This window comes from Erpetoichthys calabaricus, chromosome 6 (genome assembly GCF_900747795.2).
Source record: "Erpetoichthys calabaricus chromosome 6, fErpCal1.3, whole genome shotgun sequence".
Taxonomy (NCBI): domain Eukaryota; kingdom Metazoa; phylum Chordata; class Cladistia; order Polypteriformes; family Polypteridae; genus Erpetoichthys; species Erpetoichthys calabaricus.
In genome coordinates, this window is record NC_041399.2 from 169,303,671 (window position 1) to 169,321,789 (window position 18,119).

Consider the following 18,119-nt stretch of genomic DNA (forward strand, 5'->3'; position numbering starts at 1 on the left):
ATGGCTTCTGGACATTGAGTAACATAATTTGCTGTTACTAGGATATATTAACATACATCTGGAGGATAAAGAAGGGGACTGACCCGAGACAAGCAAGAAGCAACTGGTCTTATGGAGGTGCTCAGCTACCTCATAAATAGTTTCTGATTACGAAATGAGTGGTATGGACATTTGTTCATTTACAGAAACTGCTGGATTCCTAACACACCTTAAGAAATCGTTGTTCCACTTTTCCCATTAAGATAAATGGTGTAATAATAAAGGGTTATTGAAATATTTGGTTCTTGTGCACATCCCTAATAAAGATTATTGTTCCCATTGCCATTCTGGAAAATATTTAGGGATTGAATTTTAAGTTTAGTTCAAGTTCAAGTTTTTACACACTTGTGCTATACACAAACAACAGTAGAAATGGAACCCCTGCCATTTACACTTCCTCATAATTTTACTAATGGTTGTGAAGATTGCATAATAATGAATTTCATCTTCTCCATCTTTGGTCTCTGATGATTTTTATTAACTTTTCTGAGAGAGTGGGTGGCTTTAATTTGCCCCAGCAATATATTGGTGTTTCAGTCTATGATTGGTTCCACATTTGTACCCAATGCTGCCAACATAAGCTTAAATGGAAAAAGGGAGTTCAGTAAACAAATGGATGCAGGTACAGTGCCTATAAAAAGTCTTCACCCCTATGAAGTTTTCACATTTTTGTTGTTATACAATGAATCGCAGAGGATAGAATTGGCATTTGTGACACTGATGAATCCAGCGGTGGGTTGGCACCCTGCCCAGGATTGTTTCCTGCCTTGTGCCCTGTGTTGGCTGGGATTGGCTCCAGCAGACCCCCGTGACCCTGTGTTCAGATTCAGCGGGTTGGAAAATGGATGGATGGATGGACACTGATGAACCCTCTCAAATGTCAAAGTGAAAAAAGATCTGGTCCAAATTAATACTTTATAATAGGCACTGTATGTTAACTTGAATCCCCTTTGACTCCAAATCCAACTACAATTGTGGCATCTACCGTATATTAATACTTCAGTAATTAATACTCATTTTTACTGAGTTTTGCAGATGATAGAAGATGGAAAACTGATGTATTCAGACTCTGGTGTAATATACAGTAGTTTGCATCCACCAATTTTTTCCGAACCAACTTTCATTGCTGTGGGGCACTGGTGTCTATCTGAGTAACCTTACATGGGGTGCAAGGTACAGTCAGCCACACTAGGGTCCAATTTATAGTCTCCCAATAAACTTAAAAGTGTCTTCCTTTAGGATGTGGGAGGAGAACTGGAGTCCCTGGAGGAACATCCACACAGGAATCTTGACAATGTGCAAACTCCGACTGGAATGTCTGAGCTGGGATTGAAATTCAGAGGTGCAAGGCAGCAGTTCCAACCACTCTGCCAACCTGATATACACATTTCATTTAAATAAAATGTACTGAGCTAATATGATGTAAAATAAGTTTAAAGGCAGGAATGCCGAGACTTGTCTGTCAACAGCAACAATGAACGTCATGCAATTTAAATTGATTTAAACATTGTAACGCAATGGCTGTAGTGACGAAGGAGGGGAAAAAAACAAGAAAAAAGAAAACTGACTTCTGAGCAGAAAGCCATATACTGCAGTGCACTAGTTCAGACATTAAGTAATTAGCAGTGCATTTTAGCAGCAGGAGCTGAATTTCAAGTTCAGGATAGGATACTAGCTTGCTTGAGCAGTTTACCAGTTGGACTAACCAAGATGTAGTATGCGTGTTCAAATGTTGAAACCAAGTATGTTTTCAACACCTTATTCTTTAGTAGCCATCAGAGGAAAACAATCGGAGATACTGAACAGAAACAAATGGAAAATGAAAGTATGTGACAGTGGTAAGGCTACGGAGGTTACTTTACTGCCTTTTCTGGCTTTATAAAACAGTACAGTCTGGAAAGTAGACAGTATATTGCTCTCAGGTTCCCACTTTCTAAATTTAAGTGATTCATAAAGTGTTAATACTTTGTATGAAATATGCGATGTAAAATTAACCAGGTCAAAAAAAAAAAAAATTGCCTGATGTGAACGCTTTATAATGTACATGGCAGTAATAATGAAGTTGAAGCAGGAACACCTTTATACTTTGAAGGGTTTCTTTTGATTTTTGCAGCATTCTGTAGAACGGGTGCAGCTAAAAAAGACTTGCTGTAAATTACAAATATGGCAGAGGTCAGGTTACAGGTTTCCTATGCAACATTCCACCACTTGTGCCAACAGGTGACGCAAGCAGCCATATTATAACACATCAAATTAAAAAATTTTAACCCATATGAATGTTGCACAATTTAACATCCTGCCTAATTTCCTTTTTATGGTAATCAACAGGGTAATGTATCAAATGATTTCTCCTAGTAGAAAATGTGTTGGTATTTTATATTGCACAGCAGAGCTGTAAGTGCATTTAGGAAAATGAGTGTATAGGAAATTATTAGAGAATTAAAAAAAAAATAATTTCAGATTAATATTCAACCAGGTCTGTACTCAATGAGATGTATGATCACAAAATATTTCTGTGTAGATCATCACATCGATTTTTTTTTTTTATGGTCATTTAACAGTTGTGACATCCCTAAAAAGGTGCATGAAACAGACAAACTGACCACGCTATCAAGAACTGATCAAATCCCTCACATTATTGGTCAGGCAACCTTCACCAAAAATCTTTTGAACATCCATCAATGATTTTTAAATTGTATTTTTAATCATGAGGCTTATCTGGAAGGGAAATTTATAAGTAAGTTAACATACTAAGGAGTGTAGTCTAACTTGATGGGCTTCTTTTAGATTTTCTCCCTCTAGTCTTGCAGCTACTTGCATTGCCATTTCCACCCACCCACATTTTCTCTCGTGAGCCATCCATTTAGTGTGTTAACTGACTATGTTGCCATTGACAATGTGGAAAGTACCTACTGCATCTTTTGATTCCTTGCACATGCACAACACAGGAAAATGAAAAAAGATGAATTTGAAATTTCAAAATAAACACAGATACTGGTAAGAATTTTGTCTTATTATTCCAATAAAAAATACATTCATACAGAAATATAACAATCTTGCAAAACAACTTCAAATAAAATCTTGTAAAGCAAAAAATAAAATAAACTTAAATTAAAAAAAAAATTGTACAAAAATTTTACAAAGAGATTCTGTAGAGAACAGGGATTTTAAGAATGTTAAGTATCAGCATTAGAAACATTTGTTGGTTAAATTGCAAGCAAACAGCTTCATTAAGGCTCCATTTACACCTGAAACATATTTGCGGTCTTCTAAAAACAAATTGTACTATGCCACTCAATCTAGCAAAATCCTTTAAATGGAATTTGTCATATTCTTAATATACACAAACTCAAATGTTCTTCTCTACTTTCCAAATACGTCAGAACGACAATCTGCAGTGATAAATCCAAAATATCTGCAAATGCACTTAAACTGTTCCAAATTATCTTCAGTATACAACACCTTGGAGAACTAATGGTAAAATGTTTATACAATTGGTTTAGATGCTTTTACTGTTCTGAGCTTGTTATGTAAATCTAATTTTTTCTACTATTTACATAAAGTACACCAACAAATACAAAATAAAATGGCTACAAAGGCACACCTACTGAGACATTTGGTCCTTTCCCACAACACTAGAAAAGAGAGTAAGCACAGCTGCTGAACACGGTGGGGAGGTGTGTTGTAGTGCGGACGGATGCATGTCGGATTCTACACCCACTTGGCTTAATTGGAATTTGCTCGATTAAAACGTTGGCACACAGGATTCCCATTCACATATTTCTCCTCGGTGGGGAGAGCAAAACAATCTTAACAATCCTTCTTCTACAGATAAATCCGAGCCAGTAATCTTAAATAGACTGCAGAAAAGTACATTTGAAAAAATTATTTAGTCTGCCTTAAATCAGACACTGATTAAAATGCACCTCCTTTGAAGGAAATTACCAATCTTAAAGAAAACACTTCAAATTTTTAAGAACTATATATAAAGTTCAAGTTACAAATACTTATTTTTTGATTGCAAGGGTTTCGCAGTAGTCATGACATGTACCTTTTTTTTTTTTTTTTTTAAATCTAGAATATCTTGACACAAAACCGCCTATTAACTATATACACAGTATATACTACACAGTAGTAAATACATTAAAAGAAAGTGTTAAGTGCTCTTACAATCTAATGTATTACTTTTCTTAGGTCATGGTTTTCTCCATGTTACACTAGCATTAGATCAGAAATAAATTGCTAGACGTTGTAAGAATGGTCATCAATATAAGCTAGACATTTAGCAATTTATACAAATAAAATGACAACATATAAAGCAAACAAGGCTGATGGCACATGGTTGCTTTTTCATGAACTATGACATCAAGTGAAAAAGAGCCTTAATAAAACGTGTCACACCCATACCCCCTTGTGAATATGCTTTCCCACAGGACAAGGTCACTTGCATAAGGCACCATTAAGGTCAACAGTGCATTAACAGGTAGGAAAAAAAAGAAGAAATTAGTCCTCAAGGCATAAATAAGTGAAAAAATAGCTGCATGAGTAAATCAGTTGCTAAGCAATAGTGGTTTTTCCAACCAAAAAAGAAGAAATATGATCAAGGCTTTATGTACAATATTGTAACATTTACCCAATTGTATTTAGCTGCTCTTTATTGGAATCAATTTGCAGTCCTGATTACACAGAACAGGAAGTGTACAAACCCTAGAACCATGCAACACCTGTCTATTATACTGAAGAAGTTATAGTTGTGTTATATTTCTAAATACACAGCTTATACAACGGATTACAAATGAGCTCTGTAGCATGTAAAACAGGCTACTTAACACATTGCACATTTATTAGCTGCACCAAACACCAAAAAAGCTCCTCTCATTCAGGAACGGTTGCCAATTCTCCCCTTGCTGAACAGGCCATGGCCTCACACTGTAGAGGCTTTCCGGCCTATGGGAAGAGATCTCTGGGAAGCAAACTCGTATCCAGGCTCACTCCTCCACGCATCAAGCACTCAGACCCACTTTCTCATAGTTCTTACACACAACCACAAGAAAACTATAACAGAAATCGTTCCTCCTTCTCATCCAGGCCAAAAAGCATATTGTCTCTTCAGCGCACACACAGTACAGTCACCCATCTTTCGTGTACATGCTCACGGTTGAGGCCTTTCCCAGCAAAACAGGTTTAAGTACCAAAGTATGTGTCCAGGAAACCTCCATTCATCACGCACCACTTTTTTTTTGTTTTTGCTTTTTTTGTTTTGTCTTTTTGAGTATGTTTGTTTTATATTCTGCTTTGCTTTCGCTTCATTCATGATTTTGTATTAGCCTTCAGAACAGTTTCTTGAAGAAGTTCTGGAGGCACTGGGCATGGTGCAAAATGGCATGCTTTGGCTGGAACACACACCCCGCTTCCTCAGGGCAGTTGAACCTTGAAGCTGAACAGCAGACAAGAGTCTCCCCCTTTGCTTCTTACTTCCCTCAAAGGTGTCTCTTCATGTGAAGGGCCAAGTGATCAGACCTTGAGAAACACCTACAAGAGAAAACATGTATGCAGTTTTCAGAAATAATGTTTATTTACTCAGAAATAAAATTTATTTACTTTCAAATTAGATAACTCCCAAGCACAGCATCTCCCACCAAGTACCTGTCACAGTGACTGCATTTAAATGGCTTTGCACCAGTGTGCTTTCTGAAGTGTCTTGTTAATTCATCACTTCGTGCAAAACGCCAAACACAACCTTCCCACGAGCAGCGATAAGGCTTTTCACCTGCAAGTAATCATAAAAAGAAAATTTCATTTTAAAAATCACCACTGCACTGTTTAACTAGGGTGATACATTAGCTTAACCAATCATCTAGATAGTCATTAGTGTCAAATCCATCCATTATGAAAACAGTTTAATCCAGTCCAGAGTTTCAAGTAGCTGGAACTCATCCCCCCTAGGCAGGAACCAACTCTGGAAAATTTATAGATTCTTTTTTCAAAATGGTACAAGTCCATTTTATTTCAACAGGAAACAAAAAAGGTTTCAAGTTATTTTATAACTCAACTACAAGCAATTCTATTGACTGTAGCCTTTAGTTTCACTTACAATGAGCCAAGATAATTAAAGTGCTTATCTCAGTTTCAGTGGAGGCTTTTTAAAGCAAAAATGACAAGCATGCTAGGAATGTTACACCTCCACAGAAGTACAGCAAAAAAAATAGCTTGTTTTGTTTTGTTTATGGAACATGGTTTACTTCAAAACGAATACTTCGACTGAAATAATTTTTAAACAAGTAAGTTTTGCCCAAAATGTTTTTGTGTGAGCACACAACCACATACTGTCTTTATATGTGCTGTTGCCATTAACAGTCTACCTACAATGCTGCAAGAATGAAAAGTATTTCAACAGTCCCACAGGCCTTGAACAAAATAGTCCACACCAGGCTACTGGGGCAAACAGCTGCCACATATTCAGACCAAACAAGCTACACAAGGCTCTACTTAAATTTGGTGAGGACAAGTTGAATACAGACAACTCTTGTTCCCTGTCCAAAATGATATAAAGGTCTGCACTTTAATACAAGTCACTCAATTATAATAAAAAAAAAAAATAACAAAACAGAAACCTAAGATAATGCAGTAAATATACTGTTAATTTCTGCTTGAATCCATAGAGTGGAGTGTGATGAAACAGCTTGAATGAAAGTGAAAGGAAAATACCTAAATGCACTAAACACTTGAGAATACACATACTTGTAGAAAACCTGTATTTTCTACATATGATGTGATTGGTACTAATGTACTAATAAACAGTATTTAACAAATTAGGTCTGCAATGAATTACAACTTTGTAAGGTGATGGTTTTTGTCTTCTTCCCAAAGCTGCCAGGAAAGACTCTGACTCACACAACCCTGCATTAGAATTGGCAAGATTGGAAAATGTATGTATGCCGTTAAAACTAGACAGAATTGTATCCACAACCATATTTTACTAGAACTGTCACAATTAGTTCCACATATATATATATAAATCAGAGATTAAATTATGTGATCAATACCAAAAAAAAAAAAAAAAGTTTGTGCTCTGAATTGGATAAATTAAATTTCTAACCGAAGAATGCACTAGAGGATACCCTAAAACAGTATTTTGGGTATGTTATTCTTACATCAATTACAAAGTAACCTGCACTGACAAAAAGAATTGTCAATTAAAAATTCCAAACACACACAATCCAGGACAGTGTATTAACACCATCTCCTGCTTGTATGACTGTACTTCCCCTTTATAGTTTCTAAAAGCAGCACCCTGTTAAAAAAGGTTGCACTACTTATCCGTCTGAAACTACCTGGGTTTTGGTAAGTTCAGCCAATACACTAGGGCTCCACCTAATAAATGACATCACCTATAGGTCAGAGCTTTGGACACAATCCCAGGAGTTGCATAATGTTATAAAAACATGTCCATGGAGCACTTCCATCTGCAACTAAAACAAGAGTTTAAAAAAAAAAACACAAAAAGATGCTAACCTGTATGTGTGCGCTGATGTGCTTTAAGATGAGAACTTTTTGTGTAAACCTTCCGGCAGCCATTAAAATGACACCTGTGCACCCTTTTTCTACCGTCCGGGGAATTTTCCCCATTCACTGAAATGGTCTTTTCTAAAGTCTTTCCAATGCTAGTTGACCGTATTTTTCCAGGTGAGTGCAACTCTGTTTGAAGGCTATTCCACACCTGAATGCCATTTGGCTCTTTACTTAACTCCGGAGAGGATGGAGGAGTCGTTATAACTGAAGAGCTTAAATGTCCAGAATTTGCCAAAACATCACTTAAAGGGTTAGAGGTAAAGTTAATGGTTGGCGAGAGCTCCTCTGAACTATCAGAGGACTCGCTGCTGGCATCAGAGTTTATACTGTTGGTCTCTGCATTTTGGTTATCTCCACTGTCCTCTTCCTTCACTTCTGGAATCTTAGGGTCCGATTCTTCTTTTTCCCCACATGCTAAAATAAGTTTGCTCCACAGGTCCTCTTGGCTTTCAAATTTAATATCGGAGGTGGACACGTAAGGTTCACTTTGAAGGTACCTTTCCAACTCCAAGCAGGTCTAAACAAAAAAAAAAAGATAAACACATATAAGAATACATTTCTTGTTAGAATGTAATAAATATACAGTAGCCATTCACTTTAATCAGAAGCTGCTGCACAGTGCCATTATCACATGAAGAACATCAGAGAATAACCGCTTATTTCCTGCATATGCAGCATTCACTCTGCTTTCCTAGAAGTCATTTTGACTTGGCCTACTCCAGTCAAATATTTCCTTTTTTTTTTCTTAATGAGAAAATACTATACTATTGTACAATCCACCAACACAAGTCACGTTTGTGGTCTCAAAGTAACCTGCATCCCCTACTTTATGTAGAAAAATGGCAAAAGAGGAAATAATTCAGCGAGCTATTTTGTTCTAGAACATATTAAGATGACTTAAGCCACAGGGTATGAGAGTTGAGTCATGAGGCTACTTCCTTAATGCCTCATGGTGTCACGGTAGGATTGCAAATCCACTTGAGCTTCCTCCCATTATTTAAAGGCTCCGATCAACGAAAAGAGGAAAAAAATATAATGCCTCAATCTTGAAAGTGCTTAAGGCCAAAGTGTCTTGCATACTTGCATACACAAAGAGGAAAAAAAATTCAGGTCAATACGTACGGTGTTGTTCCACATTTTACTCCACACGATTTACCAATTTCCTTTTTTGGCAGTTTTTCTAAACTGAATAATACATACAAACTACGATTAAAAAATAACAGCTTGCAACCATGCCATCTTGCGGTGCGTAACACGTATCAAGCATCGTGTCAATAGACGGTGCTCATTTTGACGTCTCCGAGTGTGCGCCTGACTGTATCAGTGAGCAACTCTCGTTTCCTTTAGGTTTAAATGTCTCTGTAGAAGACACTTGGCAGTGAGCCCGAGCACCAAATGCCTGAAGGAAACTAGTTGGATCAGTTTCAATCACGTACAGTATCTCTGAAATGGACAGACAGCGCAGATTTCACGACACTTAGCAGAAGTCTCGCACACCCACGCATTGTAAATCGCTTGTACACATAAAAAAATCGATGTGTATCCATACTTGCTAGCTGTCAGGATCAGAAGCGGTCCCCGCCTCCTCAAATGCTGCAGAAAAGGGGCACTGCACAGAGCCAACTTTACTACAATGTTTACTACAAAACGGGCAGAAAGAGACTGGGAGCTGAAACATCTGCGTCTGTACAGTTAATGCGATCCAGATGTGCATCTCTGGATCGGACCCAACCGTGAACTTATCAAACTTAAAAAGGAAAAGAAGAGGGGGCCGAGCTGTCATTATGCAATTAAATACCAGAGGCGAGTTTAAGCATGCAAGCAAAAACAAACAGCAAAGACTTCGCAATGGTCTGTCACTCAGCTGCTCTGTGCCTGCACGTCAAGCCGCGCATTAGAGACGCGAAGGCTGATGTTGCGCTTATTACCTGCTGCCAATATTCTTCAAGAGACGGCAATGCTGAAAAGTAGCCCGTGTCATGAACAATTTGAAGCTCCTGAAATATGCTGCACATAGGTAAGACATCCATTGCGCGTTTTCCGTGAATTCCCCAACAGACGTCTATGAAAGAAATACGTGTAAAAATATATTTAAATTCTGTCCTTAAATCAAGTAGTCCCTGTTAATCACGATGTTTTCGCATCAGTAATTGCACAGCAATTAAAATAGCGTTCCGCTCCGCCGTCCAGAGACTTGCAAACAGCCCTGTCTTCCCTAGTCTCTATTTGCAAACACTGAACTAACTGCAAATCTTGCGCTCTGTAAACTTCCCTATTCAAACCTTCCAGCCAGCCTCCCCCACCTCGTGACCATAAGACGTCACGCCACTGTTGACCAATCAAAATAAACCAGCATGTTTGTGAGCCTATGATATCACCGTCGACCAATGGTCGCCGTCTCCTGACACAAACTCTCCTACTCGTCCTCAATGATTGGCCTGTTTGTTTTGGGGTCCCTTTTCGCTCATTGGATATCGCACGAGCTATTTTTAGATCAGTATATAGGTTTCAACCGCTAGCAGTCGGTTCTGATCGCAAGCATTTTCTCTTTCAGTCTGCGCTTGTCAACCACAGAGAGCGCTTCTGAGCCGTGGCTGCTTCATTTCTGCTTGATCTTTAAAACAGGAACATGTAATATTAACTTTTGCTGGCCAAAAAACTTTGTGGTACATGTTTCAGTTCAGCAAAATTCAAAAATACAATGCTCGTTCGTTTCGTAGGTTTTTTTTTGTTCCTTACGTCAGCTGTGGTTTTTTCTTTTTAATTTTTTAACCGCCTAACACACCGCTTGTACGATTTTAAGTTCGAATACCACCCCGACATTGAACAACTACATATTTAGGTTACCTTTTTGTAAAAAGTCGTACGTTTAAAAAGAATGTGTTTATAGAAGGAAATATTAAAAAAAAAAATGTGAAACGAACTCGTAAGAGCTGAAATAATCTCGTTGACTGGTAAAACTTTTGTAATTCAATTTTTAATGTTACCTGAGAACTACGATACAAATCACAAGTCATACGATGAAAGCGTGACTTGTTTATTTGAAGCTGTAAATTAACTGCCAGGTGGGGATTTAACAGCGTTTACTTTCTGGGTCAGTCAATCAGAATGATAGTAGGGAGCTTCTGAAAGTGCCTTGAAAATGTCTGGAGGCTGCGTGTTAGTGTGTGTGTTTGATAGGCTTAACACACTTCGTTGATCACATCGAGTCTGAGCTCCTTTCAAAATGTTTTCGTAGACAGGCTCATCTTTTAACAGCACCACCGTTTTATTTTTGATTGTATCAAAGAAAGGCATACATTTAATTTCCATCTGAAGCAAAGTAACGCTGTGGATGAGAGGAATTGTATGAGCGTCATTGGCCTTTTCTAAAATAAATGAAAAAATGTTACCTTGATTTATTTAATTATGGTTGCATTAATCTCAGTCAGTGAGTGAATTATTTGTAAAGTAAATAGCTGTTTTTAAAGTGGACTCTGTTGAAATTTATGTAGTATAATTCATTATCTTTTGAATGTATTCAGTATCTGTGCAATTTTGTCATGCCTGAGACATTTTAAAATCCTAATGCATATCTGATAAATGGCCAGAAGCACATCTGAAATGCCCATTATGATATGAAGAACATGGTTAAACAATAGCATCATTCCTTATTGGTGTTGTAAAATGATAGACTGCCTCACTGATGCTGGGTGCAATGAGCAACACTGTCACAGAGAGAGTACAATGTCATTCAGTCTTGATTAATTACTTCATGCCAGTAATCTTATACTTCTTTTAAAATTACATTTGTGGTCCATTGCGAATTGTGTATTTTTTGGCTTTCAGATGAGACAAAAATTTTCATAAGCAAGTTTTTTATATAGCATCTTCCCATACTGATTAGCATTCCAGGGAGGTTGCCAAGTAGGGAGATGTAGTACATTTAGAGTATTTACTTGTAGTTTTAATCAATGGGAGCACATACAAGTGACTTGCTTCAGCTGATACAATGAGTCCAGAAGTGAGGACTGATCTGGAAAGCCTGTTTCCCATATGTTAGGTCTCAGATCACCCTGATTGCCTGTGTTACATAACTATCTATAAACCAATTTGTCACACTAGCGTTTGATTGAGTGTCGGGATGGGTGTGTTTGTGAGTGGGCCCTGAAATGGACTGTCATGTCTGTGCAGGTTTGATTGCTGCAAAGATAGGCTCCATATTCCTGTGACCCTCAAATAAACAGGCAGGTTGTTGTACATACATTATATATTGTAGGTGGCAGCCGTTATGTAAGTTGCCTTGGGTATAGCTACCCACCAAGTAATGAAAAATAAAAATGTCATTTGGTACTGAGATGTAAAGCTTGCATTGAATGATGAAAACATCTTTCCCTATATAGTAAATGCAGTTTTGTTACTGTAGGTTTATCCTGCAATATTCATCTATCAAGTGCATTAAACCTATAATTAAATTTGAGTAATAAGGGTGTTAGATAACACAAAGATATTAGAGTATAAGTCCACATCTATGTGTTCTTATATTTTTTGCTACGTTTATTCATTAAAGTATTTTGGTGATCCTTAGTTCATTCATTTTCTTGAGCCATTTAACTTGAAACCAAAATCAGAAATTGTGTTTGGATTTAAATAAAGCACCATAACACTTCCCTATAACCCAATATTGGAAAGTGAAAGTTTGAAAAAGAACGTGTAAATGAATCACTACACTTGCAACAAAAAATGGACTGATCAGCAATCTTTCTGTATTGTATAGAAACCAAGAGGGCCGTATATGTAGACTTATAATAATGAAATCATGTAATCATAAAACAACAGGTGAATGTGCCCAGGGACTTGGAACAGCAGCAAGGAAGAAACCAGATTGAAATGGCATATTGGGTTGTTCTCGATCTTAGCCATGCACATACATACACTTATGCAGTTTAGAGATGACAGTTGACCTAGCAGCATGTTTTTGAATTCAGAAAAGAAAATAGAATTTTTAGTGGAAGCCCTCGCTAATGTAAGGAGAAAATGTAGTCATATTAAAGAATCATAAATTACCTAAGTGCTCCCAGCTGCAGTAATGCCCTAATTTGCTGCTGAAAGTTCACGTTGAAGGTTATTGTTACATGTATGGAGAAGAGTGAAATTATTAATTGCATGTGTGACCAACATGCTACAATGCTTAAATTATGCTCTATTACATCAGTTATTATTAATACCAGTAAGTACCTGTATATTCAAAATTATCCTGACTTAATTGAGTGTTAGTTTACATATTTCATTATTGTACAGGAGATAACTGATATTGTCATGTTAATGTTTTATGCTTTTAAAAAACTGAAATAAATTAGAGATTATACCTAGTTCCTTTTCATTTTTGCAGTACAAATTACAAAATACCATTTTTTGGCCACTAAATTCATATACAGTATTTTGTCTATTCATTCTTACACTTAACTAATGTACTGTACCGTTTCTTGTTCATATGCGTTTGATAACTAACCTGTAGCATTCTGCAGAAGGCTGGAACTAGTTCTGGATGATATGCAAGTCCAAATATACATTTCAGATATCTAAAAATAAATAAGAATTTATTGCAAAACCCTGCAAGGAAATCGAAACAAATATGTTTTAATTTCTTAATCTTGTACTTAAAATTATTTCAGTTGAAATCATAGTTGACTTAAAATCTACTTTCATAAAATTAACATCTGAAACCCTTGTTTTCCTAACACTATCGTTATAGATTTTTTAAAATTTCCTCTGTTAGTCATCAGTAGACTTTTTACATAAAGTGGATCCCTTCAACTGTTATTGGCACTGTCATGCCATTTGGAAAAAGTATTGTTCTTGGGTGCTGAAAGACCTTCAGTTTAATTATATTGTAGTCACCGTTGATTATTGCAGAACTTCAAGTCAAGACAATGTGCTTCTTTAAAGGATGCACTGATAATCTAAATTGGAGAACAATCATTTACTACAGGGGCGGGAAGATAGACTCACTTCTGGGGCCTCACAGGCTTTAAGTTGTGATTTTACCAGCCTTTAATCAGATTTTTAAAAGCACTAATTTCTTGTTTAGTTTTGTTGTTTACCTTTTTTGCATTCAAAAGTCTCTGGCAATGTGAAATGGGGTTTTCCTCTGAAACATTTTTGACAGAATTGCTGAGGACCAGCCACTGCAAGAAAGGCAATGTTTCAGCTGCTCCTTTGCATTAATTATTATTTAATTCAATCAATCTTTATTTTGTATAACACCATTAACAGCACCCTCCATTGTATGTGGCTTTACATAGCAAACAATCTTAGAATACAATGTCTGCAAGACAAAGTCACGAGTAAAATTTGAAAATAATCAAGTAGAAATAAGAGTGCATTATTAACAGACGATATGAGAAAAAGAGTTGATATTAACAACTGAGGAAAATGCAATGTAGAAAAATAAATATATTCCAACAAGTGATGACGTAACACAGAGGGTTTAATTAGAGCACAATAAAATGCAGGAATGAATGGTGGTGGGTCTCATGGTGTTTGTGAAAAATAACAGTTTTAAATTCCAATAATGAAATAATCGATATTCAGCATTTCTGTTATAGTTGAAAGAGCTGCAGCCAGCATACGAGGAGAGAGAACTCTAAAGTTATACAACTAAATCAACTTTCCCTAAAAAATGTATAGCAACTTTTTGGAACAATAGAAAGACCAACATCTACATTGTATTTTTGTATGTTTGTTGTTAACTAAATGCCTCATCACATAATATTCCAAACCAGACATATCTATTGCAGTAACAGTCCTGCTTACTTAATTCCACCTTTCCCAATCATATATTTTAACAAATATCTGACACCCTATATAAGTGATTCCTCAATACACAAGTGCACCTACATTGTGCATGCAATATATTAGACTTTCCAAACTTAATGAAAATATACGTACATGTACATAGCAGCTGTCTGCGGTGGGCTGGTGCCCTGCCCGAGGTTTGTTTCCTGCCTGGCACCCTGTGTTGGCTGGGATTGGCTCCAGCAGACCCCCGTGACCCTGTAGTTATTGTATAGCATGTTGGATGATGGATGGATAGCAGCTCTGCAATTATATATATATACAAACCTGCCATGTTGATTCTACTACTCAGTTCCTTTTTCATTTTATATTTTTGAACATGCTTTCAGAATGTGCAGTATAAAGGGTTTCCTAGCTATACTTGAGAAGGAAACATTGGACATGAGCAAGCTTATTGGATTTTTAATCATATCTCTTAAACAATGTACATGACTGCCCTTATTGCCGCTGCAGTTTGGATAGTCCACTATGAAAATTAACTTACTGGCCTTTATATTCTTTTCTTAATTGTAGATATGTCTGCGTTGTATGATGGAAAACCTGTTGCTTAATGTTCAAGCAAAGATTGAATTTGGAATGGTAAAAGTCAGGCAAATACCATGAAATTGACAATGGTTTCAAATATGAATTTCTCAAAATATGTGAAACAGCCCATGGCAGTTTGCCTTTTTATAAAACAACAGCTCACTTCACTTTTTAAGAACTTTTAGAGTAACAGTTCACACATCTTTTGTAATTTGCACTGGTGGATTCTCTACACTAGTAGGTTTGCTACTCTACACCTTTCACTTTTATGTCATTTGTTCTGAAATGGAAGTGTTTTTTTCTGAGGCTACTGAAAATGACAAGATGCATACTTTCTGACAATGTGCACTTTAAGTACTTTTACATTTACGTAACAAATATATCTATCACTGTCTTATTTCTGTAGACTCGGAAATCACTGGGATGTCTCTTGTGCTGGTAATCCTGTGTTGTGCATGCTTCCCATTTTGGATATGGCTGCCATATAAAGTGAGGAAAATAAGCATTCTCTTAGAAAAAGGACATGTCCAGGGTTGTCCCCTACCTTGTGCCATATATGCTGTGATCCTACAGTGAAAAGGACAGATTCACAAAAGGGAATGGATGAATGAAACATCCAAGACATGAAAATGTAAGGACTAAATGAAAAACATTGACTCATAATAAAATGAAAAAAATGCAAGATAAAAAAATCAAGGGGTATATTGCAAAAGTGAACTTATAACAAACTTTATTCATTATCAGATGGATTTGTGACACCTTCCTTTTATTCAAAGGGGAATATAATCAAGGACAGTTAAGGTACCTTGTTTAATTCTGTACTGACTCATCCAGTAGTCCATTCAAGTTGACTCCTGCTAAAATGGTTCTGTTGTTGAGGCACATACTATAATCTCCAAGGATATCTCTATTCACATATTTACATTTCAAGAACATCTGTAAATACAAGCATATATTTTATTGAGAAATCTGTATAATTTTGCTGACTTTAACCATTTAAACCAGCAAGTTGTCTCCAACATCTTCAGTCAGTCACAATATTTGGAGCATCTTCCCACTCAATATCGATGGTTTTGAGATCTTCTTGGCAGGTTACTCATCAGGTCTTAAATGGGTGTCCCTGCTGAACGCATGCTAAGGAGAGGCGGTCAATCATCTGCTGACTTTTTGATGCTGGCGAGCTGCATGTTTTGCTTGTCGGTTGTCACTATTTTAAGAGCTAGGAGCACATGAAGCGTGTCTGCCAAAAGCAATCCAACAACTGCTAGGTTAGAAGTTCGTTGACTTGTTTTAAATGATGTATCACTGCCTTGTCTTGCGTGACATTGTAAAAACATTACTTGTCCTTTATTTCCTGCCCCGGGCATGGTTAAATCTCTTTCTCGCAGGATGTATAACGCTGGTCACGTTGTGAAGGGGGGACGGCTGAACGCATGCTAAGGAGATGCTGTTGGATCATCTGCTGTCTTTCTGCTGCTGCTGTTGTGCTGTGCGTAAATTTAAAAGCCTGAACAGCAGCCGTCCTTTTGCCACCCTGTTTCTCTACAGCTCGCGTTGTGAACTGGGGCTGATCACACACTAAGGAGAAGCAGTCGGATCATCTGCTGCCTTTCTGTTGCTGGCGAGCTGCGTGTTTTGCTTGTCTCTTGTAGTGGAGAGCAAGTTAAAGTGTCTCTCACTGGACTTCATATTGTCTTCCGAGAAGATCATGTGTCGTCTCCCTAGTCTCCTTCCCAAAGATTTTTTTTATAATAGAGAGATGAGTGAAACTGAATGGCACACATTTAACATTTATTTAACTTGATCATAGCCCCAGTGATCTCTCTTTGTTCTTTCACAGGGCTTCAAATATACTTTTCAAAGATAAGCAAAAGAAGAATTTAAACTCGTTCTCACTTTTGGATCACATATTTCTCCAGGTCTCATTGACCGACTAACATTTTAATCTCTCCTTTCATCTTCTATAATGACAACTTTTTCAGAGCTACTCTCACCTCATCTACTTTCATCTATACTGGCTTTGTTCCCACCCCATTTATATTTTACCTGCTTTTTTCCTTTTCAGTTGCACACCCGATGAATGTTATACAGTCAAAATGTTGTGTCTTTAACCTTCTTTCCTGTTCAGTGTGGAAATAACCTTTTACCTGCACTACAGTAACCCTATCATTTAATGTTTACAGTCAAAGATTATCAGCAAAATTCAGGGGTCATCTAGAATTTCACCCTTCATGTCTTCTTCACACCCAGTTGTAGCAGGATAAATTCTGGCTCCCTATCATTTTTAAAGTGGATTCAGTAAATGGATGATTTACACCATAGATGGATGGATGGATGGAGATAGATTATAAGGATCAGCATTTTCTTGTCACTGAAACACCATTTGTTCTATATTTATGCTGCCCTCTTGTGACATTTCATCTTATCTGGTAAAAGTTTTTCACATATTTTACACTCCATTTTGGTCATGATAATGTAGGCCCAATCTAGTGTGAGGAGTATTAAAATATACCAGTTAGTTTTCACACTGTTGCAGTGTTCCTTTTTATTTTCATAGCTGCTGAATGTCCTTTCAACATGTACAATTATTTACAGGTACATTGAGTTTTCATGTCTTTTATCAACAAAGTAGCATAGCTTTAAGTCTGACTTTTCCAGTACATATGAAGAACTCTTATATAAATCACATATGCATTATATAAATATCAATAGATCATTACCAGAGCATTGAAGGTAAGGTTAATTGCTAATTCTAAATTAAACCAATATGAGTGAGAATGGCCTTGTATACAAAATGAGCCAATATCCACAGAGTAGCTGGGACTGCTGGAGTGTCAGGGTGTGTTTTATAACCTATAGTTATAAGTTAGCTGGAATTTCTATAGATACTTTTATTGCTTTATTGAGAGAATCTATTGCTGTCTATAGTTTGGATCACCTTGTTTTGCTTATCACCACAACTGCCTCACAGATGATGCCATATCTCTTTTCCGCAACACTATCCTGGCATACCCATTATACTATAGTACTGCTTACAGATTGTAATGCCATTATACCAGTAAGACTGATGACATTACCTCTGGACTTGGGACTTACTGTAATTCCACTTCTGTAACTAGAATTTTCTCCCTCTGACTTGCATTTAC

General features: G+C 36.9%; 1 protein-coding gene across 1 annotated transcript; it reads right to left on the bottom strand.

The window, feature by feature from the left end:
• Positions 1-3,031: 3,031 nt before the first annotated feature.
• On the bottom strand, positions 3,032-9,874 carry LOC114653662 (Krueppel-like factor 6). The gene is made up of 4 exons (XM_028804107.2): positions 9,540-9,874; positions 7,555-8,128; positions 5,686-5,809; positions 3,032-5,571 (listed from the first exon to the last, which is right to left on the bottom strand). The coding sequence occupies exons 1-4, from the start codon at positions 9,639-9,641 to the stop codon at positions 5,520-5,522; spliced, it is 852 nt and encodes a 283-aa protein (XP_028659940.1). The 5' UTR covers positions 9,642-9,874; the 3' UTR covers positions 3,032-5,519.
• Between the last annotated feature and the right edge of the window lie 8,245 nt (positions 9,875-18,119).